The 25,847-nt window shown below is 38.5% G+C and overlaps 1 protein-coding gene across 1 annotated transcript in view; it reads left to right on the forward strand.

Moving 5' to 3' along the window:
- Window positions 1-3,782: 3,782 nt before the first annotated feature.
- Tex15 (testis expressed 15, meiosis and synapsis associated) overlaps window positions 3,783-25,847 on the forward strand; it is a 58,438-nt gene continuing 36,373 nt past the window's right edge. The window contains exons 1-3 of the mRNA XM_021218695.2: window positions 3,783-3,839; window positions 15,794-15,929; window positions 23,918-24,083. Coding sequence (XP_021074354.2) covers window positions 3,837-3,839; window positions 15,794-15,929; window positions 23,918-24,083 — 305 coding nt within the window. The 5' untranslated portion in view covers window positions 3,783-3,836. The remainder of the gene's footprint in view (window positions 3,840-15,793; window positions 15,930-23,917; window positions 24,084-25,847) is intronic.

Raw genomic sequence — 25,847 nt, forward strand, 5'->3', positions numbered from 1 at the left:
TAGGTGGCCCAGAATAGTGTAAGATGTAAAGTTTTGTTGTGCTGCCCACCAGGCTGTGAAGGGTGAAAAGGTGATCAGCTAATCAACACAGCCCAAAACAGTCTGCTCTCTGCTCTACAGATTAAAATTATATTTAAAAGGAACTGGAAATTAATTGTAAATGCATGGAGATGAGATTAGTAGGTAATTTCTCATGGTTATGACACTTTTTAGAAGACATTAGGGAAATACAAAGAACTAAGGAGATGAATAAAGCTGAGGAGTGCATTTAACCAGAAAGCAGGAGCTAGTGGAGAGGGCAACTCTCCTTAGAAGCTTGTCACCTGCCAAGTTACTTTTCTATACTCATTAACATGATGATGGGATTCTTAGATGTGACATATTTCAGAGATAATTTTGTTGTGGTGGAAAATACCTGATAGATTTTCTACAAAGATTAAATAAACTACTCTTGTTACTGTTCTTTTCTTCCAGGAGTTTTATATTAGTCCCTTGAAAGTTCAGTCATTATCTTTAATCATCTGATTATTTCTTTGTATTTCCCAAATGTCTTCCAAAAAGTGTCATAACCGTGAGGAATTAGCCCCTAATCTTATCCCTGTGCCTTTACAATAATTCCCAGCTCGTTTCCGGTATAATTTGCATCTGCTGAGCAAAGAATGCACTTTGTTTGGGTTCTGATTATCTGACCACCTTTCCACCCTTCACAGCCTGGCAGCACAGCAGACCTTCACTTTGTACACTCTTCTAGACCATGTCATAGCTTGGACCTTAACCAAGTAGCCAGCTCTGCTTTTATCTGTGGAAAAGAAAAGTAAAGACGCGACATTCCGAGGCCCTCGTTTATTCTCTTTGTGTTCTTAACCCAGTACCTTAGAGGAACACATCTGCTGTCATTAATACTTGGGCTCAAAATAAAATAGTATCAATATATAAAAGATAGGTAGCATAGGTAATCATTCTTGTTTTGGAATTGGTTTTTGGAATTTCAGTTGAACTGGGTGGATTTGCCCATTCAGTATGGTTGGAGAAAAAACGAGAAGTAGAGGATTGATTGATGAACTTAGCTCTTTTCTCACCTTACTCTGAAGCCTGGATGACTTCTCGGTCTGTGGAACTTGATCTGTTTTTACCAAAGGTTGTAAACTCCAAAGGGAAAGAAAGTCAGGGAGTCATAATCCTTGGGGGCCCCTTAACGGTAGTTACTCCCCTGATGAAAAGCAGCCGGACTGAAAGTGTGATTTCCCATGGCCCAGGCTCTTGGGACAGATTTTAACCATGCAAATTACTTTTTACTTTATTCTCACTTGACCTGTATAATTAGGTGCTTATCCCTGAAGGAGGGCTTGCCCGAAAAATTTTAAAGGACATTCATCCATATAGTATGAAACATTAAAACAAAGTTGAAACCTTTTAATCACTACAATTATGGAAATGACTGAGGGCAAAACACAGATTTATTGTATTAGTAGTGTGTCACATCAGTATAAAGAGTTCATTACCCGAGTGTTCTGTACATACATAACTACACATGTGGCGTGAGTGAGCAGTTGTTAAGATGTGTAGCTGCACTTCTTTTCCAAACTGGGAACAAGTAGTCACTTGGCAGTAGTGAAGTGAAGTGAACAGGTCGTCTTTTCCCTGTCCTCATCTTGCTTTGTTTTGTTTTCTTCCTCTGGTAGCACTGCACCCAAAAGTGAAGTTTGTTTCCTGCTACTTATATTGGCTAAAAGATAGCACTGTCATGATGTGGGGCTCTCATTAGGTGTCTTGATGCTTTCTTCAGAACTTTCTCAGACTAGAAGGTCTGAACATTGGGTTTCTGTCACCTGGAGAAATTTTCAGAACACAGATTGCTGGATCCATCCTTTTAAGTTCAGGAGGTTTGCTTTAGATTCATAGTACAGACAAGTTCCCAGGTGTGATGTTGCCACTCAGGGATCACTGAAAACAGCTGCCTTTACTAGTCTATACCTACCTCAGATGATTTCACTGATACAGGAGATCTCGTTAATTAAGGTGCTTCTTAGGTCCCAGTGCTTACTTACATAACCAGTGACTATTGAGTGCAGTTAGATATCTTGCAAGATCACCTCTTTTTAAACAGTGCTGGGAATTGAACTTGGGTCTTCACACATGCTAGGCAAACATGCTGCCACTGAGTTACAGTCCTAACCCCCAGATAGCATTTTCCTCTAATTTTGTGCCTTTGTAGATTTCAAAAGTTGTAAAAGTAACTGATTCAGTTGTCCTCTGGGAATCTTACTGCTAACCTAGTCCTTATCCTGGAAACTTCTAGCACCCCTACAATCTTATCTAGGCCTCTGAGACTTACTGCTGAATAAGTTCCTAGTTCTTTCTGATCTCTTGAACGTTCTGATAGAGTATTCTTGGGTCACCATCTCACTGGGGACAGAGGCACACTTTTCTTTGTGGTAGTAACTCTTCCAGGCCCAAGTTGGAAATGAAGAATGTAAAAGACTGTGGAATAGTGGAAGCCATCAAACTATAGTTCTGTATCACACATACAGTTAATACTAAGTATTTCAGACCATTATTGCTCTCCTTTGTGGGTGATAGTCAGGCCTGACCATTACTAAATTGTTCAGTATTCTAATTCCCAAATTCTTTGGCATTTTCTTATGAATTTCTTTGTTTTTGAAACAGGGTCTTGTGTAGCCTAGGCTGTCCTTGCTTGAGCTTGGCATATAGCCAAGGATGGTTTTGAACTCCTGCTCCACCTCCCCAGAACTGCAAACAGCCATGTGTGATGATGCCTGCCCTGGCCTTTTGCTTTTATGTACCAGTCTCTTTTTTTATTACTGTAGTATTACATGGCTAGGTTTGTCCAGCTGTCTCTATTTTCATTTCTAGATCTATTGGACACTTTATTAAAATACTTGAGTAAGATATAGACAACATAGTAAAGCAGTCTTAAATACATATCAGTATTTTCCTTTGAAAATTGATTTACAACATGTGCATTAAATATCTTTCAATATTCTTGAGTGGTTTAAGTTGGAGAGAAGAGAAACTATAGAATTTTTAGTAAGTCTTAAAGTTTGTTAGTATTTGGTTCTTACGTCAAAATTGCCTTATTGTATAATAGCACAGGGCTTTGTAATACATATTTAAGGATAGAAACTAATCATAACTGTTAATGTTTCCATGCTATAGTCAATCCAAGTATTTAAATGCTATAGGATAATATGTAGGGCCTGCACTGGGATGGTGTACTGGCTTCAGAATCCACATTAAGGCAGCAAGCTTGAACCTGAAAATGAACTTACCAGTTGAGTAAAGCAGGTTCTTTTAGCTTTCTTGGTCTGTGTGTTGTCTTTTTGATAATGAGGAGGTAAAATGAGGCATTAATATATGCAAAGTACATACACTGTGCATAGCATGTGTAATAACTGTTTCCCATGAATTTGGTACAAAAGTAACAGTACTTAGTGTTTAGTGGGTTTGTTGTATGTAAAAACACTAAAGCAAACCTGTCCACTGTCATGTCATTTTATTTCATTAGATGGTGCATACATAAATGGTGAGCTGACAGTGGATTCTTATCAGCTGATGACACTGTATGAAGGGAAGAGAAAAAGATGAGAAAAAAGAAGAGATTTGAGATACAATATGAAGAACACAAAATGAGCTGGAGGCAGAAATCAGAGGGGGGAATCAAATGACGTGGACTTTAGGGAGGTTATTAGCAGGGAGCTTTTATAATAATTTTCTACATTCTGTCTCTTTCTCTTTTAAATAGATGCTCTGTTACTGTTTTTCCTGTATGGGCTGAGTCTTGAGCATATCTCTGTGACACTAGATACCATTGAAGAATGGTAAGTATTTCAGATGACTACATGGCTTACAGTTCTGTGATGACTTTTTAAAACTTTAGGTGATTGGTTCTAATTTATGAATAGTTTTTCAATGGTTGGTGTTGGTCGTAGGTGCCACAGTAGAGAAGCTCACTAAGATGCTAAGCCTTCATTTTCTGAAGGAGCAGAGGGGTTCAGCCTTCTTTCTTGGAAAAAAAGACTGACTCCGACTAGCTCACTCCAGTTACTTTCAGTCATTATACAAAAATTAATTGGAGCTGGGAAAGGTTCCAACCACCACAGTTATCCTGCCCTTGCTGCCCAAGAGAGCAGACGACCCACACAAATCAGTTCGCTTTAACCATGGCTAGCCAGAATCAAAAGAGGAGTGTCTTAGGACCAAGGTTTGTATGTCTGCAAGCTCTCACGTAGAACCAAGAGCAGACTGTCCAGGGAGACAAACATTTCTTCAAGGTTCAAATAGTCTCAAAACAATTCTCAGCCTCTGCTTATTAAACCAAATAGCAGAAGCTTTGCTGAAACAGTTCACTCAAAGCCAGACACAAAGACTTGACTTTTACATATCACTACAGATTTTCAATAGGATACATGTGGAATGCATCTTATAGAGTCAACTTTCAGAGTATGCAAATATTTGTCCTGATGGTAAATATTTATTGAGAACTAATCTTTTTCCGTTTAAGTTGCTGTAATATCCCATAAACTGTGTAACCCATAGCTGACAGAAATGTATTTCTCAGCCATTTGTGGCGGTATATATTTGTAACTATATTATTCAAGAGGCTGAAGCAGGAGGTCTTAAGTTCAAGGCCAGTCTTAGTTACATAAAGATACTGTCTTTAAATACATATCTAAGAGGTCAGATAGCTGGAAAATCCAAAGTTAAAGCAACAACTGATTTCTTGTCTGATGAGCATCTGCTTTCTCATAAACGACATTTCACTCTATCCTCACATAGGGACTAGACTTCCCTAGCTCCCTTAGATGTCTTTTTAAATAGCATTAATCTGGGACTCGTAAAATAGCTCATTGGTTACTGCTCTTCCAGAGGGGGAGGGGAGGACATGAGTTTGATTCCCAACACTCACATCAGGCAGCTCACAACTGTGTGAAAGTACAGTTCCAGGGGAATGTGATGCCATCAGGCACCCACACAAATGTACACACGTAATTAAAGTCTTTTGAAAAAGATAACAGATCTCATAGAAACTATCTCTTACTGCTGTTACATCAATGGTTAGGCTTCAACATACGAATGTGGGAGGATACTTTAGATCATAGAACACACTTAATTTCACAAGGAACTGTATTTTGTACGGAAGATAGAAAAATGGATAATTGTTGTTTGGGGTTTGGGTTTGTTTTTTTGTTTGGTTGGTTGTTTTTGTTTTTCTGGGTTTGGTTTGATTTGCTTTAAGACCCATTGAGTTTAACATACCATAATCATCTGTGTGACCTTGTGTTTGAAACTATCCATTGAAGTCTTCAGTGAGTACACAACTAAAGACAGTGACTGCCCCTCCCCCAGAGTCCATCAGTAGCTCATAGTACAGATTGGAAGGAAGGGTAATGCTCCATGGACCCCTCCCTGAGCCCTGATTATTGTGATATTTCCAGCCTACTATAACCTGCTGAATGGAGCCACAGCTTTATACATCAAGCTTTCTGGGAAAGTTGTAACAAGGATACTGATTTTAAGCATACAGTGTGTGTTCTTTAAATCTTTTAAACATAACTAAATCAAATGTTAGCAAAATAGCATTCTCTCATGAGTTAATGCTTGTCTTTTAATTTTCTGTATCACTGTGTTTTGGGTGCACATGGTATGCATGTTTGGGCATGCATGCCACAGCACATGTGTGGAAGTCAGAGGACAACTTCGTGGAGTCTGTTCTTTCCCTTTCTGTGGGTTCTAGGTGTAGAACTCAATCAAATTACTAGGCTTGCACAGCAAGCCCATTGTTCAGTGAGCTACCTCCCCAGCCTCGTGTTGACTTTTCTTTTTAATCCTTTGTTTTTAGAATAGTGAGTCAACTACTGGAATTGTTGTGTTCTTCCTGTGTAAGCCTTTGCCTCTGGGTAAAGCCTCTAGGAGAAGTGGAACTTATCAGGTTTATTTCTCCAAGGACATGATCTCCACGTGGTACTTTTCTAAAAGATCCTGACATATGGCAAAGTAAACAAGACAGTGGGGAAACGAAAACTAGTCAGATAGATTCTGATGGCCATGTAAGTAAAAATTGAAAACATAGTAACTCTGAGCTTTAGGTCATTATTGTTCTACATTTAAACATTGAAGATACCCTCCCCTCCCAAGTTCCATGTCATACATGGTCAAATCTCAGTATAAGATTTGAAAAAGAATGAAGGCTAGACTCTTTTAAGTTGCTGCAAAATGGTTGAACTTAACTTAAAAGTGTATACAAGTGTTGACATGTAAGTCTTAGAATAACTTTCACATTTACAGTAACATTTATATTTATATTGTAAGATGGCATGTAATCTTGGCTATACATGTTGGATCTGATGTTCATCCAGGTACTCCTGCTTGAATTGACCAAGTAAGAGCAGAGTTAACTGAGTATTATTAACAGAGGCCCTTGCTGATAGCAATGCAGAGGCCTACTCTGGACGCTGTAGGACAGCCCCTGCCTCTGTTTTAGTGCATCTTGACTGCTTTAATGAAATACCACATATGGGGCAACTCTAAAAGAATAAAGGTTTGCTCTTTACAGGTGGGAAGTTAAATAAGTCTGCTCAAGCTGCTGGTAGAACCAACATGTGATGAGGGGCACTTCCTCGTTCACATACTGTCCTTGTGGTGAAAGGTGTCTATGGGATCATTTTTCTAGGGGCACTAATCCCATCAGGAAGGTACACCTATCAAGACTTAATTCCTTCTGAAAGGTCTCATCTTGTTTTTATAATTAATTGGTTCTAATGGTTAGCTCTTGAACCCATTTGGGATTAATCCAACTTTGTTCTTTCATGTGTAGACAACCAGTATTCCTGGTTCTGTTTATTGCAAATACTGCCCTCTGAAATGGGATTGGCATCCTTATAGAACATCAGTCTATTTCATATGCAGTGAAGATTTTTTTTGAACCTCTTGATTGTAGCTCAGTGGTCTAGATGTCTTCTGGTAGGCTCCAAAGAATATGAACTTAAAGAAATAAGTTAATAAATAATATATGGATATATGGATATTTACATATATCTATAATTCAGGAAACAAAGTATTATAAACAAATAAACTCAGACAAAAGCCAGATTATTAGACTTAAGATGGTGGAATTGCTGGTTGGTGGTGACACACACTTTTAATATTGGGAGGTAAAGTGGATTTCTATGAATTTGAGGCCACCTTGGTCTCCCGAGTGAGTTCCAGGACAGCCAGAGCTACACAGAGAAATTCTGTCTTGAATAACAAAAACAAACAAACAAAAAGTTGGTGGAATTATCAAATAAAAGTATATTTAGGGCCAGTGAGATGGTTTAGCCAGTCAAAATGTTCTTTTTCTGAAGCCTAATGACCTCAGTTTGAGTCCCTGGAACTCAGTGTGGAAGAAGAAAGCTAACACCAGAAAGTTGTTCTCTGACACACACACACACAACGCACATAGTTTTTAAAATATTTATTTTACATTTAAAGAAATACTGTTAGAATGCAGAGAAATCAGGAACACAGAGTCATTCTTGGCTACACATAGATTTGGAGACTAGACTATTTAAGACCTGACGTGGCCAGGCGGTGGTGGCGCACGCCTTTAATCCCAGCACTTGGGAGGCAGAGACAGGTGGATTTCTGAGTTCGAGGCCAGCCTGGTCTACAAAGTTAGTTCCAAGGCTACACAGAGAAACCCTGTCTTGAAAACCAAAAAAAAAAAACCTGACTCAAAACAATTTTTTGAAGAATCAAACGTCTCATATACATGAGAATAATAATCGAAAAAAATTTAAATTGAGCAGTTTGTGGGAAAGTTGATTTACTCAAAGATAAAGGCAGTTGCTGCCAATCCTAGTGGTCTGTGTTTGAACCTCAGGACCCATGTGGTGAAGAGAATAGCTTCCTAAAATTTGTTCTGTGACCACTATTCATAGACCATGGAATTTACACACACACACACACACACACACACACACACATGGTAGGGGGAGATTTCTCTGCATTCTAACACTATTTCTTTAAGTGTTAAATAAATGTATTTTTAAAACTATGTGCGGTGTGTGTGTGTGTGTATGCGTGTGCGCGCGTGTCAGAGGACAACTTTCTGGTGTTAGCTTTCTTCTTCCACACTGAGTTCCAGGGACTCAAACTGAGGTCATTAGGCTTCAGGAAAAAAAAAAAAAAAAAAAAAAAAAAAAAACATTTTGACTGGCTAAACCATCTCACTGGCCCTAAATATGCTTTTATTTGATAATTCCACCATCTTTTTGTTTGTTTGCAAATAAATGTAATTTAAAATTTTCAAATACTGATTTTATTTTGTGTATGAAAGTGAGGCTGAGTAAGGTTTGATCCGCAGCATGCATGTACCCTCAGGCCAGATGTGTAAGGTCTCCTGGAACCGGGAGTGACAGGCAGTTTTGAGCTGCTAGATATGAATGCTAGGAACCAATCCCTGTAGGTAAAAAATGTATGTTTAACTACCTGACCATTTCTCAAGCCCCTGTAATTTAAAAATTTAAAAAACTTAGTCTAGTAAATTAGAACCCTCTGAAAAACCATTTTACTTAGATATAAATGAGGAGCTTAGAAACATGGAGAGTAAAGGTAGATATTTGAGCATAAGTACTTGAAAATTTTTATTAAGGAAATATAAAATACCACAACAATCAGGATAAATATTGCTGAGAATGTCATGTAACATTTTTCTTTTAATTACATTTGTTTATTTTTTGTGTATGTATACATGTATTCATGTGTGTTTGTGTACAATTGTACATACCACAGTGCACATGCAATTCTAGAGTGTAATATGTGTGGGGATTCCAGAGTACAAAGTATAGAAAACAGTGCTCTCTGTGGGACCTGGGGATTGAGTTCAGGTTGTCAGATTCTAGAGCAGGTAGCCACCTGCCGAGCCATCTCTCCAGCCTGCCAGACGGTTTGAAAGGTGCGAAGAAACCCCATCAAATAATTTGCCTAGAACATCATCACATCATCATAAATATGTAAGAAACTCCAGAGATAATATTTTTTTAACTATGGGAGAAAAACATCTACAAATTAATGCAGCTATATTAGCAATGATCAGATTGATTGAAACAAGGTTTTATGTAGACGAGGCAGTATTGAAATTCACATCCTGTGCACATGCACACACACATACACATACCCTTCCCCCTCTTTTGGATTTTCCAGTTTGGTGGAATACAGATTTCTAAAGTATGTCTGTAGGATTTCCTCAGTGTCTGTTATGTACCCCCTTTCATTTCATATTTGTTAATGGGGTAGTCTTCCCGTGTCTTTTTTGGATAAGGGTTTGTCAATCTTTATGATTTTCTTTCTCAAAGAACATACTCTGTTTCATTGCTTCTTTGTATTGTTTTTGTTTGTTTCTATTGTATTGGTTTTAGCCCTGGGTTTGATTATTTCTTACCCTTTACATCTTGTAGATGTGATTTCTTCTTTTCATTCTAGAGCTTTTAGGTGTGCTGGTAAGTTACTGGTATGTGACATCTCTCTCTCTCTCTCTTTTTTTTAAATGTAGACACTCAGTACTATGAACTTGCTTCTAAGAACCTCCTGCATTACGTATTGTGTATTCATTTACATTCAATTCTAGGAAGTCTTTAATTTCCTTTTTAATTTCTGTTAACCCATTTTTTATTTGGTCAGTTTCCATGAGTTTGCAAGCTTTCTGTTGTGGATATCCATCTTTAATCTGTGGTGTTTGATAGGATGCAGGAAGTTGAGTTTTCTTGTATCTGTTGAGATTTACTTTGTGTCTGAATTGTGGTCAGTTTTAGAGAAAGTTCTATATGGTGCTGAGAAGTAGATATATTCTTCTGTGAGTGAAATGTTTTGTAAAAGTCTGTTAGGTCCGTTTATTATATGTCATTTAGTACTGTCACTTCTCTGTAGTTTTTGTCTTTATTACTTGTTGGTTGGCAAGAGTAGGGTATTGAAATCTCTCACTATCAGTATGTGAGGGTTAATATGTGATTTAAGCTGTCATAGTGTTTCTTTTTTAAATATGAGTGCCCTTATGTTTGGTGCATAGATGTCAAGAATTGAAGTGTCCTCTTAATGGATTTTTCTTTGAATATGTTGTGTCCTTCCCTATCTCTCCTGATTACTTTTGGTTTTAAGTCTTATTTTTTCAGATATTATAATGGGTGCACCATCTTGCTTCTTAGATTCGTTTGCTTGGAGAATCTCGTTCAGTCCTTTTACCCTGAGAAGATCTCTGTCTTTGAGGTCATGGTATGTTTCTTAGATGCAGCAGCAGAATGGATCGTGTTCTCACATCCATTCTGTTAGTCTCTGTGTTTTTATTGGGACTATTGATGTAGAGAGGTATCAAACAGCTGTGTTTGTTGATTGCTGTTATTTTGGTGTGTGTGTGTGTGTGTGTGTGTGTGTGTGTGTGTGTGTAAGTCAAAAGGACAAGTTTCAGGCATTGATTCTCTTCTTCCATTATGTGGATCCACCATCTTGGGGATATTTTACCTGCTGAATCATTTTGCCATCTCCAAAATGTAACTTTTAAATATGCCACTTGTAGTAATATAAAGCTCATAAAATAGAATGAATACATTAAAAAATAAAGCTTTACTGAAAGATACTGACATGAATAAGGGGAGAATATACTACCTTCACAGACAGGGAGTTTGACATAATAGTATCTTTTCTCCCTAAACTGATCATTAGAGTCAGTGAAATTCCACATAAAACAAGAGATATATTGTATCATGATAATTTCTGTATAGAGGCTTTACAAGTCATTAAAAGATGAATTTCTGTGTTTAAAAAGTTAGTAGTGGAAGAAAAGTAGGCTGATTCACAAAAAAATAAGAGTAAACCAGTCTCACAGATAATGGAAGCCAAATTTAAACCACAGGGTTTTGTGTGGTATAAGACTTGTATGCTGGGGACCAAGCCTGAGGCATTATTATACACACTTAGCAGTTTCTTTACCGTTAGCTTCATCCTTCATCCTCAAGATGTTTGGGGAGGTTTTGTTTTTCCCTAATTAAGTTTTCAGAGGTTATACTTTGATGAAATATTTTTAAGTAATTAAAAGTATCTGCTGATTTCTTTTCAGTAAAAATTAAAGCAATTGTGAAGACCAATTTGAGAAAAATGAGTTACTAATATGAAGCTAAAAAATCAGTGTCTAAAAAGTATATAAAGCTATAAAATCAGAATTAGTAAGTCATATACCTCTGGGGATGACTATATTATTTCAAAAACATATTGGTCAAATTCTCAAATATAGGGAGCCAGATACGTTGAGTCAGAAGTTACTTATGAGCGTAAGATTCTGATGTGGAAGTCATAGCAGTTCTTGCAAATTGCCCTTCAAGTGGAGTGACAGTATCAGAGTAAACTGGGGGTAGAGAAAAGTGAACCAGGCTAAGGCAAACACAACCCAGGTCAACTTTGTTTCTTACACAGTCAAGTTTAAGAGTACATAAAAACTGTTGATAGGGATATGGATAATCAAATGAGTAGAAGAGTCTGGAATGATGGAGAGAGTAGGGTGGAGGAAAATATTCCATTTTCATATCGGAAATCAGAAAATGTAGTTTTAATTTAGCTCTAGCCCTTAGGAATTGAAATTGCTTTAATCTGTACTGGGGTAGCCATGTCTTTCTACAAAGAGCTGAATGCTAAATACTTTGGTTGTAGTGGACCATGAGGTTCTGTTACACCTAGCTATTTTTTAAAAAAATTATTGATAGGTTATGTTTTGAATGTTTGTTAAGTGCACCACGTACATATAGTGACAAAGAAGGGCATCAGGTCCCACCGAACTGGAGTTACAAATAGTCGTGAGCTGCTATGTGCGTGCTGGGAACTAAATCTTTTGCAACAGCAATAAACACTCTTAACCACAGAGCCTTCTTTCCAGCTCCAACTCTATTGTTCTGATAGCTGGTAAGCCTTACTAAAGGAAACCGGGGACTCTTGGGGTTGTTCAATTGAAACTGTTCTCCCAATGATACTCATTGGTCATCAGCTGAAATATTTTGTGGGAATTGATTAGGAATAGTAGTCTATGTTTGTTTTGAGCAATTTCTCAACTATAACTAATAGTCTTAAGAACTTGTGTCCCTAGCCGGGCGTGGTGGCGCACGCCTTTAGTCCCAGCACTCGGAAAGCAGAGGCAGGTGGATTTCTGAGTTCGAGGCCAGCCTGGTCTACAAAGTGAGTTCCAGGACAGCCAGAGCTATACAGAGAAACCCTGTCTCGAAAAAAAAAAAAAAAAAAAAAAACTTGTGTCCCTGATTTGTAAGGATAATCCTATAAAAATAAAATTAAACTGTGAGGGAGCCTAGCAGTGACTTAGCACTACTTCCCCCAGGTTGTCCTCTGACCTCTACACTTTGGAACATACACATCCCACCACACCCAAGCGTGCAAGCTCGGGTAAAAAGTAAATTAGTGTAAAAAGTAGACCTTGAGATGTTTACATCTCTAGACCAACTATTCAACTTTTAAGAGTTTATTTCTTTTGCCATCAACTTGTCTATGAAAAATATGTAAACATTTATTATACATACAAGATAATGTGCTATAAAGGAAAGATAATGACTTGCCCAAAGTCATGCTTGCTGGCTAATTGAAGAACTAGAGGTGTGCCAATATTTGACTTCTGTTTGTCCTTACAATATTGTACTTCTCAATAGACTTGAGGTGGTCCATAAAAAAGGAATCAGATCTACATTTACAGTTAGTATTGTGCCACATCCTGTATCCCCATAACATAGATACTGTTGTTACAGAGAGAAGCCTGGCACTTTGCTCAGTGCAAAATTTTTTGTGCAGTAGAACCAGAATTCTAATCCATTATTACATTTGCCTTTCCAACTAACATTCTATATAACTTGCTTGGCATTTGGGTCCCAACTTTCTTTCAGGAACTGAGTCGGTCTCTGTCAGTCCCTGAAATTCCTAAGCCCAGGCACCCAGTATCACTTTTCCCAATTACTTTTTAAAAGTTCTTCATATATTTTATTTCTTCTGCTCTGTAAGCAATTCCAGTACACTGTGAAGAAGTGGTAAAAACAGGTATCCTTATTTTATTCTTGATGTTAAGAAGAATGGTTTTTATATTTCAAACTTCCTTTAGTAGATTTTATATATATATAGTCAGGTTATAGATGTTGTCTCTTAAGCTTTATAAAATATAACTGAATTTTAAGTTTCACTCGTTCTTTCTGTGTCTGTTAAAATCTCTACTCTAATAAAAATTGGTATTTTTTCCTATTGTTAATTGACCCTTGCTTTTTTTTAGAGATAAGTTTATATTATGATTTCCTAATAGTACCTTTCAAAATCTATTTTTACTTTATTCTCCCAAGAATTTGCTTTATCTAATCCTTAAGTATAATGGCTCACACTTGTTAATTATGCTGCTTTTTTTTTTTTTTTTTTTGGTTTTTTTAGACCGGGTTTCTCTGTTTAGCCCTGGCTGTCCTGGAACTCACTCTGTAGACCAAGCTGGCCTTGAACTCAGAAATCCACCTGCCTCTGCCTCCCAAGTGCTGGGATTAAAGGCGTGCGCCAACACACCAGGCGCTAGTTATGCATTTTTAAAACCTATATGTGTGACATTTTAATTATGAGCAACTTAGTTTTTGGTTCATATGTTCTTTAGTTGTCTTACATCTATTCATTACTTGTTACTGATGATTTTAGAATTTATTCCTTTTCCTACTCTATTCTTCACCTAGGAAGGTCCTAGTACTCCAGAGGACACATCACCACAACCCTTGAGATTAAACTCTTTTTATTTTAAGCATATAAAAATAAACCTTTTTTACTTTCGATTTTTTTAGCTTAAGCATATAAGAAAAACTTTCTGGTTTCACTTCAAGCATATAAAAGTAAACAATGTATATATATATATATATATATATGTATGTATGTGTATATATATATATATGACTACTGTATATATTCTATAATATATGTTATATATTTTATACATGAGTACAAAAATTTAACAGGATAAATGTAATGGTTCTGAGTCCATGATACATAAGTATAAAAGCCTTCTTATGAATGTGACTGGTCTATTTGGACTGGTCTAAAAAAAAAATTGTTAATTGAAAAGAAACAACAGTAACTTAGCTAGTGGAGAATATTGAACCCCCATGTTTCTCAAATAACATCTTTATCAACTTTAAAATAGCTTTTTGTGATACTATATTGTCCTACACACCAAGAAACAAAATGAGTTAATTTAAGAAGCATTCTTTATTAGTAAATTCTACTAGAGAAATGTTTTGTACAGAAGCACACAACTGGAATCATTCAGTTTCCCTGAGTGCATAATTTAACTGGAATAGCAGGATGGGTCTTTCTTCAGATACATTAGCTGCTCCATACATACCTTGCTTGCTGTTGATAATAAACCATGACTAAATTAGAGGTTTTTAATAAGTTTCTCTGAATTATTCCCTCTCATTACTAAGCTAACAAGTGGACATGGCTTTACTGCCCCTGGGTGTTGTAAAGATGATACTCACAGAGTCTCACTAAGTATGTAGTCCTGACTAATCTTGAAATCACTGTGAAGCTGAGGCTGGCCTTGAACTCACAGACATCTGCTTGCCTCTCTTGTACTCTTGTTAAGAGAAACTGGCTCACTAGTGTTTACCACTGTGAACAGATGAAGGGTTCATTGTCTTGCTCGTTCCTACTCTCACCTATGATTGGAACATCACAAGGTCTCTTACAGAAGGCACAGAAAGGGTAGGGACTGGGGGATACTCTGTAAACCTCTATACACTCTTACCTTTTGTGACTCCTCTGCAGAATTTAACACATCATAATTGGCATTGTGACTTAGTGTCTGAGCTAAGCAGTTGGCATCAAGCAGCTCATAACCATAGGAAATGGTGGTTTACAGAATGTCTTTGTATGGAAACCCTTAACTTCCTTTAATAACCAGTTTGAGAGAGAAAGAATCAGTGTTTGAGGGGTTGGGGAAAGGGATCAGCAGTTAAGAACACTTGCTGCTCCTCCAAGGTCCCAAGTTAGATGTCCAGTTCTAGGGCATCCTGTGCCTTCTTCTGACCTCAGTGGGCCCTGCATACATGTACTACACATACATACATACTACATACATGCATAAATACAATACACAGAAAATAATAAAATAAAAAAATGTTTAAAACAGAAAGCTTTTTTAAAAAAATCTGAGGAGTCTGGTTGGAGGAGGAGGACAGATGAAAGGAGCAGTGTCTTCATTGTCATCTGTCTTGTGAAGCAACAAGCAATTGAATAGTGCCTTGTTAGCTATCACCCGAGTATAGGGATAGTCATCAATAAGTAATGTATGACTCTCCCAAGTTTCTCCTAAAGCCAGGAATTGTGATTTAAAGAAAATATAAGTGTGGTAAGAAAGATGAACTTTTACAGAGTAGACTATTTAGCAAGAATTTTGTCATGTTTATAAAAACTACAGATGGAAATGTTTAAACTTTTCAGGAATAGAGACGCTTGGTTGCTCATTTGTAATCTAGTAAATTACAAGGGAGTAATCTGTTGGAAACTTCAAAAAGTTATATACAGAATATATTTTGAATTTATTCATTTTTCTACTTGGGGTAAGCTGGCAATTGCACCTAAAACCTGTTGGTAGTATGTATGGCTCAGATTGTATTGTTACTCTATTTTCTTTGAGGACTTTCAGGTTGCTAGCATATTATATAGCAGTACATAGGTAAAAAAGCGTATTTAATAAACATAACTTAATAATTTGGGTTGATTTTAGACCTCCAACAACATGGAAATAAATGAGAATGATAAGTACAAGAGCCCAGACAGTGAATCTCTGTGGACTATGGATGCAGAAGCCAGTGCTGGGAAGAAATTCACCATTCCAAAGATCAGGAGGACGACTGAGAAAGGTGACATTTCTATAGAAGAGACTTTTTATAAAAATTCTGTTTCTCTGGTTTATTCTGACCCAGTATTAAACTAGGTTAAGTTAAATCTTTGGCTCCTCAAATACCTGTGTGCCTCACAAAATGGAGTAGACATAGTTTCTAGTCTTCCCAGTTATTACACTAAAACCCTTGGATTTTTACATGTAAAACAGATGTAAGACAAGTTCCAAAAGTAGGAAGAAAAAAGAGGAACATGAGGCTAAAGAATAGTGGACAGTGTGTCTTCTGGACTCTGTGTTTGCTCCAACTAGACAGTGCCTACCACCCAGAAATACCAATTGGCATAGGCTTCTCCTGCAAGAAAAAAAAAATCTTATTTTCTTTCCCATGGCACTAAAGTGGAGCAGTTTAGAAGTGGGAGCTATTAGGTATTAGATAAAACACCAGGAATATGGATGATGGCGTGACCACTACACCTTTGTCAATAGAGGGGGTGCCCTTGCCACCAAATGTTTCAGAAGAAGCCATGTAGGAAGCCTAAATTACAGCCAGGTTATCATTTTCTTACTTTGTACCAGTAGTGACCAAGCACAGAGCCTGGACCATTCCTCTCTGCCATCCTTTGCCCTACAGCATCAGGAGATTCCATAGCCCCCCAGCCCCCAAACCCTTGCTCTTGTGGCACTGAGTTGTGCTTCTCAGGAGGGGAGCAAAGCTGAAAGCTGAAAGCTTAGCCTTCGACTACATCCAGACAGCAGTGCCTACACAAACCACTGGAGGCTGAGTAGGTGTGTTGCATGTGCTTTTCCTGCTTGCAGTAGCAATGGGACACACCCCACACCCCAGAGTCCTGGTGTAAGCCCTAAAGAGAACCATGAGTGCAGGTCTGCCTTGTGGGGCTAACTGTTCACTTTGATTATCAACAGTTTCCCCAAGCTGCATGGTTTCAGTAGATGTGCTAAAATCAAGGCTAGATATCATCTGAGTCTCAGAATGCCCAAGACATAAGATAGTCTTTTTATTTTACCACCATTCAGGAAAACCTCAACGTGACTGAGTAAAACTGCTCCGAAAACAATCAGTACTACAGTACCCCAGTAACACACATATTGGGATTATGTGAAAATACTCCGATTATTTTTTAATTTTTTTTCACGATATATTTTGAGCATATTCTTCCCTTCCCCAAGTCCTCTCAGATCCCCCTCACCCCCCTATCCACTAAACTTCATCTTTGTTATTTTTTGTTCTCAAAAGAAAAGGGAAGATAGGCCAAAGAAACCAGAAAGACAGAAAACAAGCCATAACAAAAAAGCTCACAGAAACAGAGTCCATTTTGTGTTGGGCATGAGGCCTGCCCTGTGGCATGGTTGAGATACCCAGGTCCACTCTATTGAAGACAATTTATTTTCTCTCTCCTAGAAGACAACCTTTTTAAAGAAACCATCATAAACATGCTTCAATAAGCAATTATAATCTTGAAACAAACTAAAAATTAGAAAATTACTTCAAAGTAATGAAGTAGAATGAAGAGCCAAATGAGAAGCAGACTTGTGGATACACTTGGGATCCTAAGTCATGAAGTTCTCCACAAGTTCAAAACCTTCCTCTCTACATAGTAATTAAAACAAAAACTCAAGCAAATTCTTATAAAAGTGCAAGAAGAAATACATAAATCCACTATTGTATTTCAAAATTCAACACTCCTTCATCAGAAATAACTCATACAAAATACTTCATACATTTTCAGAATGAAATTTAAAAGTTGAAATAGCAAAGAAGTTGAGGGCCAGAGAGATGGCTCAGGGGTTAAGAGCACTGACTGCTCTTCCAGAGGTCCTGAGTTCAGTTCCCACATGGTGGCTCACAACTACCTGTAATAGGATCCGATGCCCTTTTCCGGTGTCTGAAGATAGTGACAGTGTACTATGCCAGTGCCTGGCAAACACAGAAGTGGATGCTCACAGTCAGCTATTGGATGGAACACAGGGCCCCCAATGGAGGAGCTAGAGAAAGTACCCAAGGAGCTGAAGGGGGCTGCAACCCTATAGGCGGAACAACAATATGAACTAACCAGTACCCCCCAGAGCTTGTGTCTCTAGCTGCATATGTAGCAGAAGATGGCCTAGTCAGCCATCATTGGGAATAGAGGCCCCTTGGTCTTGCAAACTTTATATGCCCCAGTTCAGGGGAACACCAGGGCCAAGAAGTGGGAGTGAGTGGGTAGGGGAGCAGGGGCGGGAGGTATAGGGGACTTTGGGGATAGCATTTGAAATGTAAATGAAGTAAATACCTAATGAAAAATTGGAAAGTAAAAATAAATAAATCTTTTTTAAAAAGGAAAAAAACAAAGCAAACCAAAAGAAATAGCAAAAAGTTGCCCGGAAAATCCCAAAATATTTGAAAATTAAATACACTTATTGAGCAACATAGTCAAAGACTACATAACAAGGGGATCTTTAAGGCACCTTGAACAAAGTCAAAGTGAAAACACAAGATTTGGGGGACACAAGAAAAACAATGCTTATGAAAGTGCACAGCATTCCGTGCATATATTAGAAGAGAAACATGCAAGATCAACAGCTTAGATTGCACCTTAGGAAACAGGATGGGTACAGATCAGCAGCCAGAAGAATTAACTTGAAAAGGAGAATGAGTAGGTGTTTAAAAACAAAACAAAATCAGGTTCTTTGAAAAGATAATGCTAAAAGGCCTCTACCCAGGGTAACTAAGATGGATAGGGTAACTAAGATGGACGGAGGGGAGGAGAGAATGCAGATTGTCAATGTTAAAAATTAGAAGAGGTTGGACAGTGGTGGTGCACGCCTTTAATCCCAGAACTTGGGAGGCAGAGGCAGGTGAAATTCTGAGTTTGAGGCCATCATGTTCTACAGAGTGAGTTCCAAGACAGCCAGGGTTACACAGAGAAACCCTATCTCAAAACAAAAAACCAAAAAATAGAAGGATCGTCACTATAGAATATCGTATATTACTAACTCTACCCACAGATGTATATCCTAAATGAAATGTGCAATGTCTTACATATACAGTAAGCAAGACTCACACAAAGAAATGGACAAGGCCAGTGTGATGGCCTTTTACCCGCAGAGCAAAAGTACTTGCTGCAGAAGCTTCACAGCTTTAGTTCAGTCCTCAGACTCCATAGTGAGAGAGAAGCAACTACTCAGTTATCTTCTGACCTCTACATACAGGCCTATAGTCAGGTAGGAACATCATACACTAAGTCAAAGGAGAAAATAGACCATCTGAATACGTCTCTATTAAGGAAATCAAAATAACAGTTATTCATCTACACTGACAGCACATGGCCTAAAATAGGTTCGCTGGTGAATATTCATATACATTTAGGGAATAAATTATACCAATTCGCAGTAATTTCTTTTAAGAAGACAGACTCAAGCCAGGTGCAGCCTTTAACATTGGCCATGTTAACATGCAGAGAGGAAATTTTTGATGGGTCCCACTCTTAGACAAAGAACTATAAGCAACTAATGTCAGCTGGGAGAGGGAATTAGGGATGAACCTCCTTCCTGCTTGTCAGTTGAAACCTGAAACCATGTACACAAAACAAAAATAGACTCAACAAGCTGTATTTCTATACATTTGTACGTACACACTATATAAAAATAATGAAAAGGTGCTCATTGAGGACACAGGGCATAGGAGGGGCTGGGAAGAGGAATGGGAAGGGGGAAGGTGATGTAATTCTACTTCATTTAATAACAGTAAAAAAGAAAGAATTAAAGGTCATGCATTCTACGTCTGTGAGTCCATCATCATCCTAATACCAAAACATCAATGATCTGGGCTTCGTTTTCATGTAAGCCATCATTCAGGTACATGCAAAACCCTCAGAGAATGTTGGTAAGTCAAATACAACAGTGTGTGTGAGATAGCACTGTGAACAAAAGCACTTGCCACCAAGTCTGATAACTTGAATTCAGTCCCAGAACCCAACCCACATGGTAGAAAGCAAGACCTCTCACAGATGAACAAACAAACGTCATTTTTAAAATTCATTGACTTTTACCTTATCAGTTGGAACAAATCCCCTAGAGATGTAGGAGTAGTTCAACACTAGAAGATGGTTTATACTCTGAGTATATAAAAGAAAAACACAATTATAGCAATAGATATAAACTAGCATTTGTAAAACCAGTTTGGTACTTGAGGATGCCGAGTTTCATGATACAGGCTAAGTATTTTTCACCTGAAGTTCTGAGATCTGAAGTGACTTGAGAACCAACCTGTTGTAACATCCACAACTTTACATTGCCATCATGATGTCTTAACGGTTTAGGAAAGTCGGAGTCGTGAAATAACCTGTTCTCAACCACTTAAATTAACGAATGTCAACATATGTTTGTAAAAAGCCTGCAGCTAATGAATTTAAAACCCTGTGATCAGGTCACAAACGTCTATTTTATCCTTTTTCATCTTAATACAGAAAGTCAAAGAGTTGGAAAGAAAGAAGTGAAACTATCCTTGTTCGTAGATGACATGATTGCTGATGTAAGAAATCCAAAAGAACCAACACTTGATGCACAGAAGCAGTGTTAGGGACAACTGAACCTAAATAACACAGCACACAGCTGCTGGGTGCTTTAATCCCAGCACGCAGGAGACACAGGCAGGTAGATCTCCGAAGCTGAGGCCAACCTGGTTTACAGTTTCAGGACAGCCAAGCTGACAGTGTGACTCTGTCTCAAAACAACACCCTCAGATAAGAGAAAGTCTAGATGGCTCTAGATTTAACAGTCACTCAGTTATAGTGCCAAAGGCATGAACTAAGAAAGTCTTGACTTTTGTGATTGGGTTACCTCACTCAAGATGATACCCTCCAGATCCATCCATTTGCCTAAGAATTTCATAAATTCATTGTTTTTAATAGCTGAGTAGTACTCCATTGTGTAAATGTACCACATCTTATGTACCCATTCCTCTGTTAAGGGACATCTAGGTTCTTTCCAGCTTCTGGCTATTATAAATAAGGCTGCTATGAACATTAGTGGAACATGTGTCCTTATTAAAAGTTGGAACATCTTCTGGATCTGGATCCTCCATCACCTGAATTTTTGATCTTAGCCATTCTGACTGGTGTGAGGTAGAATCTCAGGGTTGTTTTGATTTGCATTTCCCTGATGATTAAGGATGTTGAACATTTTTTCAGGTGCTTCTCAGCCATTTGGTATTCCTCAGTTGAGAATTCTTTGTTTAGCTCTGTGCCCCATTTTTTAATGGGGTTATTTGGTTTTCTGGAGTCCATCTTCTTTTTTCTTTTTCTTTTTTGTAAGAGATTTTATTTAATTATTCACTTACTTACTTACTTACTTACTTAAAGTATATGAGTGTGCTGTAGCTGTCTTCAGACACACCAGAAGAGGCCATCAGATCTCATTACAGATGGTTGTGAGCTACCATATGATTGCTGGGAATTGAACTCAGGACCTCTAGAAGAGTACTCAGTGACCTTAACCACTAAGCCACCTCTCCAGCCCTTGGGAGTCCATCTTCTTGAGTTCTTTATATATATTGGAAATTAATCCCCTATCTGATTTAGGATTAGTAAAGATCCTTTTCTAATCTGTTTGTGGTCTTACATGATATGCACTCAACTGATAAGTGGATATTAGCCCAGAAACTTAGAATACCTAAGATACAATTTGTAAAACACATGAAACTCAAGAAGAACAGAGACCAAAGTGTGGACACTTTGCCCATTCTTAGAATTGGAAACAAAACACCCATGGAAGGAGTTACAGAGACAAAGTTTGGAGCTGAGAAGAAAGGATGGACCATCCAGAGACTGCCCCACCCGGGGGTCCATCCCATAATCAGCCACCAAACGCAGACCCTATTGCATACACCAGCAAGATTTTGCTGAAAGGACCCTGATACAGCTGTCTCTTGTGAGGCTTTGCCAGTGCCTGGCAAACACAAAAGTGGATGCTCACAGTCATCTATTGGATAGAACACAGGGCCCCCAATGGAGGAGCTAGAGAAAGTACCCAAGGAGCTGAAGGGGTCTGCAACCCTATAGGTGAAAAAACAATATGAACTAACCAGTACCCCCAGAGCTCGTGTCTCTAGCTGCATATGTAGCAGAAGATGGCCTAATCGGCCATCATTGGGAAGAGAAGCTCCTTGGTCTTACAAACTTTATATGCCCCAGTACAGGGGAACAACAGGGCCAAGAAGTGGGAATGGGTGGGTAGGGGAGCAGGGGGGAGGGTATAGGAGACTTTCAGGATAGCATTTGAAATGTAAATGACCTAATAAAAAATTGGAAAAAAATACAGTTTAAAAAAAAAAAAGACTTAACTGGACTTACTAAAATTGAAAATGTGTGCTCTGAAATGCGTTGCCAGTGGAATGGAGCTCAGCTTTACAGGTAGTCCTGGTGCTGGCCTCATAGTACAATGGATGTGACCCCTAGTCTGGTTCCCAAATGAAAAGCTACCTGATTATTTCATGTCACTTTGCTAATAGATGTGAAATACATGAACTTTTGTCAACATGCAGAACAGATTAGAGTGGGGTTGCATCTGTTGACAAGTACGACAGTGTTTTGCTGTTTTTGAAATCAATGAGATGGAACACGCTTTGGAACACATTCAGAAGCACCCTGAGGAGCTTGTCCCAGAACCAGAAGGACACTCATTAAAAGCTCTGTTACACTCCAAAGCGTTTGGTTGTGAATAATGGCTTTTCTAGTACCATTCTTAGATACGTTTTTGTTCTTTTCTTTTTGTACAGAGTTGATCTGAAAAGAGCAATCTGCTATATTGCCCCCTTATCATTCATAATTACTTGCAGTTGCCACCAGACATTTGCCAAGGATTCTAATCAAGTCATCAGACAACTAATGGGCACATAAAATTGGCCACCATTTCCCTTAGGATCATAAAACCTCCACTACTGATAGCAAAACCTTATGAAGCTCAGGAAATTCACTGGAATAGAGTCTTTTTAAAAAATGAAAATACTGTTATCTGAATAATAATGACCTTTAAGAAAAGCTTGAGATACGGTACTACAGAATGTGCTGTTGATTTCAGCTTTTGGAAGTCAGACCCTTATTTACAATCTGCAGAAACTTAAGTACTTCAACTGTTGTACTCTGCAGTTGTGATTCAGAAGTTGGCTGGGGAGGCTGGCATGTGAACATGTCCATCCTGTTAGCTAGTAAGGAAGAGTCTAATGATGTTCATGAAATTTTATACAAAAAAAAAAAAAAAAAAAGCAAAGCTGCAGACGTTGAGAACCTATTTGTAAAACGTAAAGGACTGTTAACTCAAATATGCAAAGAACCCTTGAATGCAGCACTGAGAAAATAGACTAAAGACTGAGTCAGACACCAAAGATAAGAAGAGCTAGATAACTGTATAAAACGGTGGTTTACATCTTTTCGTCATTGGGGATCTGAAAGTTAAAATAACACTTACATACCTACACACCTATTAAAATGGCCAAAATTTAGACTACTGTTCATACTGTTCATGTCAAATGCTGGGGAAGGAAGGTGCTGAGCAGCAGAGCCACATTCACCGCTGATGGGGACACACTGTGCTATTGCCGTTTTGCAACAGTTTAGTGGTTGAACCATATTCTCAACATGCACCTTACATGGGAAATACCAAGAAGGGTTAACAGAAGCCACCAGGTTGGTGTATTACTCATTAGTCACATGTGGAGTTACTGATTTAAGTTAAAAAGTAATCACTTAAGTTCTAGGGCTATCTTATGCCTGTATGTGTTAACCATCAATAACTAACAGGTATGTGGAGCGAGGTGAGGATAGTGTTTTCCCTTACATTAAGTTGAGAGATCCACATTAGGTACTGCAATACAATGTAACTGCCTGCTGCCTGTTGCCTTTGTTTGTTAATGAGATTTCCAAGCCGTCAGCTGTGCTGTCTGTTGTCACTGTACAGCTGTGCAACGTCATTTTAAACACACATAACTGTTACCCTCTTCTTTCCCCTCAGTTTACTTGTCGTCTTGTTACACTAATACTAGAGAGTATGGTTTCATACACGGCATTCTGAAGCAGTGCAGGCTGGATCTCAGCTGTGACCTGCAGTTCACATGGCAGTTTGGGGAGACAAAACTGGTTCGAAATGAATATCTGGAAAAACAGTTCGCTGCTAAGAGGTAAGTTGGTGTGGCTGAAGCATGCTTGAGGTTGTTTTTAACCGTGGAGTCATGCAAATTAACTTCCTTCTGGCACTTGAAAATGCTAAGAAAGTAAGTGTAGATTATTTAAGGCAGGGCTATGGACATGGGTAAAGTACAGGTGAAGTGCCTGCAGTGCAAGCATGCAGATCTGAACTAGATTTCCAGCACCTGGGTAAGATTCAGGCACAGCAGAGAACATGTTCCTAACACCAGCTTCGGGGTGGCAGTGAGGGACACACCTCCTTTAGGGTCAGGCAATTCTTTCACAGGGGTTACCCAAGACCATCAGAAAATACAGATATTTATGATTTATAACAGCAGCAAAATTATGAAGTAGCAGCAAAAATATCCTTATGGTTGGGGTCACCACAACATGAGGAGCTGTACTAAAGGGTCTCAGCCTTAGAAAGGTTGAGAGCCACTGCTCTTAAAAAAAAAAAAAAAAAAAAAGTAAGGAGGAGAGCAATCGAGAAAGCTGTCTCATGGTCTGATATCAACCTCAGACATCTATGGATGTGCACACCATTTGTACATGAATATATGTGTATGCCACACACAGAGACACACAAAGATTGACTTTAAAAATGCAGATTTATTTCTCTCCCATAATCTCTTATCAAACTTTAAAGTGATGTTTGTTTTATGCACTAAGATGGTCAGTTGGATTTGTGGTCAGGTGATCCAGTGTTGATTCTTCGTTTCACATCGATGTACATACAGAAAACATCTTGTTGTAGAAGCTGTAGTGATTTAGTTTGTCCCACAATAACCCACACACACCTTCCCACCCCCATCTACAAATTTTCACTGATAAAAGTTCATTGCAATGATATAATGAGTCATTGGTCTGGTTTGAGGTCTGTGGCATATGTGACACCATCAATATTGGCTCCTCACCAAGAGCAATTACTTGGTTCTCATGTTGTTACCCTGTGTCATGGATATGTTGCAGCTTCAGTTCAGGAAGATCAGCAGCCCTTTTCATGCATCCCAACTATTCACTAATTATGTAGATTTGGGAGAGAGCCAATCCAAGCCCTTGATCTGGGCTTGGTTGGTAGCTGAGCTGGTCAGGCTTCTGCCTGTCCTGGATCCTCCCCGAAGGTGAGCTCTCCAGGACTGCTCCAGCTAGGGCACCCAGTGATGTCAGGTGGCAGGTTCAGCTCTCCCACTGAGAGCCATTTATAAAGTGCGGTTGCTTATGCTTACAAAAGTGAAGTCGCAAAGAAATCATAAAGCAAAAACAACAAAAAAAGATAAAAAAAAAAAAAAGAAATCATAAAGCAACACTTTTGTCTTGACCCAACTCTTGGTGTTTTGAGGAAGGATTTCACAAGCTCAGCCTGACCTCCAACTTGCTGTTAATAGGAGGGGACCTTGAACTCCTGCCTCTGCCTCCCAAGTGTGTTTTTGAAGCTCATGGACCATTGCAGTAGCTAGAGAGGAAATACTAAAAGTTTGAAGGCAAACTGTAAACCTCAGCCATTGCTGGGGGGAGAGAGAAAAACGTTGGATTTGAGTTAGGAGTCTTTTTTTTTCCAATTTTTATTAGGTTATTTACTTCATTTACATTTTAAATGCTATCCCCAAAGTCCCCTATACCCTCCCTGCCACCCACCCACGCCCCCTTCTTGGCCCTGGTGTTCCCCTGTACTGAGGCATATAAAGTTTGCAAGACTAAGGGACCTCTCTTCCCAATGTCTTTTTTTTTGGGCCACTTGCCCAGGGCCATGGAGCCCC

The sequence above is a fragment of the Mus pahari genome, chromosome 19 (genome assembly GCF_900095145.1).
Source record: "Mus pahari chromosome 19, PAHARI_EIJ_v1.1, whole genome shotgun sequence".
Lineage (NCBI taxonomy): Eukaryota > Metazoa > Chordata > Mammalia > Rodentia > Muridae > Mus > Mus pahari.